This window comes from Nematolebias whitei, chromosome 14 (assembly GCF_014905685.2).
Source record: "Nematolebias whitei isolate Nwh7 chromosome 14, NemWhi1, whole genome shotgun sequence".
Classification (NCBI taxonomy): domain Eukaryota; kingdom Metazoa; phylum Chordata; class Actinopteri; order Cyprinodontiformes; family Rivulidae; genus Nematolebias; species Nematolebias whitei.
This window is the reverse complement of record NC_056511.1, coordinates 20,192,558-20,194,354: the sequence shown is the minus strand read 5'-3', so window position 1 is coordinate 20,194,354 and position 1,797 is coordinate 20,192,558. Positions and strand designations below refer to the sequence as shown.

At 41.0% G+C, this 1,797-nt stretch overlaps 1 protein-coding gene across 1 annotated transcript in view; it reads right to left on the bottom strand.

Annotated features, from left to right (window-relative positions):
* Positions 1-993: 993 nt before the first annotated feature.
* LOC119420887 (glutamate receptor ionotropic, kainate 1) overlaps positions 994-1,797 on the bottom strand; it is a gene marked incomplete at its 3' end in the record, with an annotated part of 29,289 nt that continues 28,485 nt past the window's right edge. The window contains 1 exon segment of the mRNA XM_037688308.1: positions 994-1,216. Coding sequence (XP_037544236.1) covers positions 994-1,216 — 223 coding nt within the window.

Genomic DNA, 1,797 nt, shown 5'->3' with positions numbered 1-1,797 from the left:
ATATATATATATATATATATATATATATATATATATATATATATATACATCTGTCTATCCATTATCTTTTACCCGCTTCTTCCACTTTGGGTCACGGCGGTCGCCGGTGCCCATGTCCAGCAATCACTGTGCGAAGGGCGGGGTACACCCTGGACAGGTCACAAGTCCATCACAGAGCCACATAGAGACAAATGAGACAACCAACCATTAACTCTCTCACTCACACCTAGGGACAATTTAGGGTTACCAATCAGCCTAACATGCATGTTTTTGGTCTGTGGGAGGAAACCGGAGTACCCAGAGAAAACCCACGCATGCACGGAGAGAACATGCAAACTCCACCCAGAAAGGCCCCTGGACCGGGATTTGAAAATAAACTACTACTTGCTACTTGTACTACTATTCCTACTTTGTGGTTTTTCACTTATTGCGGGTCTTCAGGGCACAAATTCCCCGCGATAAACAAGGGACTACTGTACTTCCAAACTGATTGCAGTGTAAAGTATTTTATAAAATGATGTTTGCATGAACTGCCATGATTTTTTTTTTTGAGACTGGAGTTTGTTTTTAAAACGGAAATAATCTGTTTTGATCCAGACTCTGCTCAGAGTAGATGATCTCCGCTTAGATGTTAGATCTGAAATATCCCTTTAGGATTTGAGTGCAGATCTTAAAGAGACTTATATTTACACTTAGATGCAAGATTAGAATTCTGCGTTTGAACCTCTAAAGATTAGAAATGGGAAAACTTTAGTAAAAGAAAAAAAAAACATTTTACAACTTCTACATGAGTCCTTTACTGTGCTTAATTCTCATAGTTCAGATAAATGGGATTTTGAAAATGATACTTTATAATCTGTTTAAACTCACTTGAATACTAAATACTGTATGTGCAACTTGGAGTAAAATCATAAAAAATATTTGGATATATTCCTGCTTATGGTACATGCAGTATGACAAAAACGAGCATTTGGTCACTTTTTTTTCTCTTACCAATAGGCGTTCCCACTCCGTAGCCCTTGGAGTCTATGAGACCTCCGATTTGCGTGAGGTTGCAGTTTCTCTGGCTAATGTACTCAATGCTTGTGGACTCCATTAGCATGGCATAGTCTGTCGTCAAGACTCGTGTGATCCCTTCCTTGTTGTTCTTAACTAATGCAGTCTTTCTGCTACTCATGAAGGCCCACATCTTCTCATAGGTGGAGATCTTTGATTTCTGTTTGACCCAAAGAGGCAAGAGTTAGTAAAAAGTGTAAAACAGATGTGCTGATAAAAAATTCACATGTCATCCATGTTTGTAGCTGAACAAAAATGCAATCATCTATCCAAAGTGGTATTTTCTGTTACCACTTCTATATAAGGCATGGTGCCTATCTCCAGCAGTCACAGTCCAAGACTAGGGTGCACCCAGGACAGTTTGTAAGTCCATCACATTGCAACATAAAAGCAAATGGGACAAACAGCCATTTACACGTTTTCCCACACGAGAGACACCTGAGTTACCAATTAACCTACAATGCATATTTAAGATCTGTGGGAGAAAACTGGGCAGCACGGGGGCACAGTTGGTACAGCTGCTGCCTCTCAGTGAGCAGGTTGCTCTGGTTCAAATCCCGGCCAGGGGACTTTCTGTGTGGAGCTTGCATGTTCTCTTCGTGCATGCGTGGGTTTCCTTGGGTACTCCGGTTTCCTCCCACAGACCAAAAACATGCATGTTAGGCTGATTAGTAACTCTAAATTGTCCCTAGGTGTGAGTGAGTGAGTGAGTGAGTGAGTGAGTGAGTGAGTGAGTGAGTG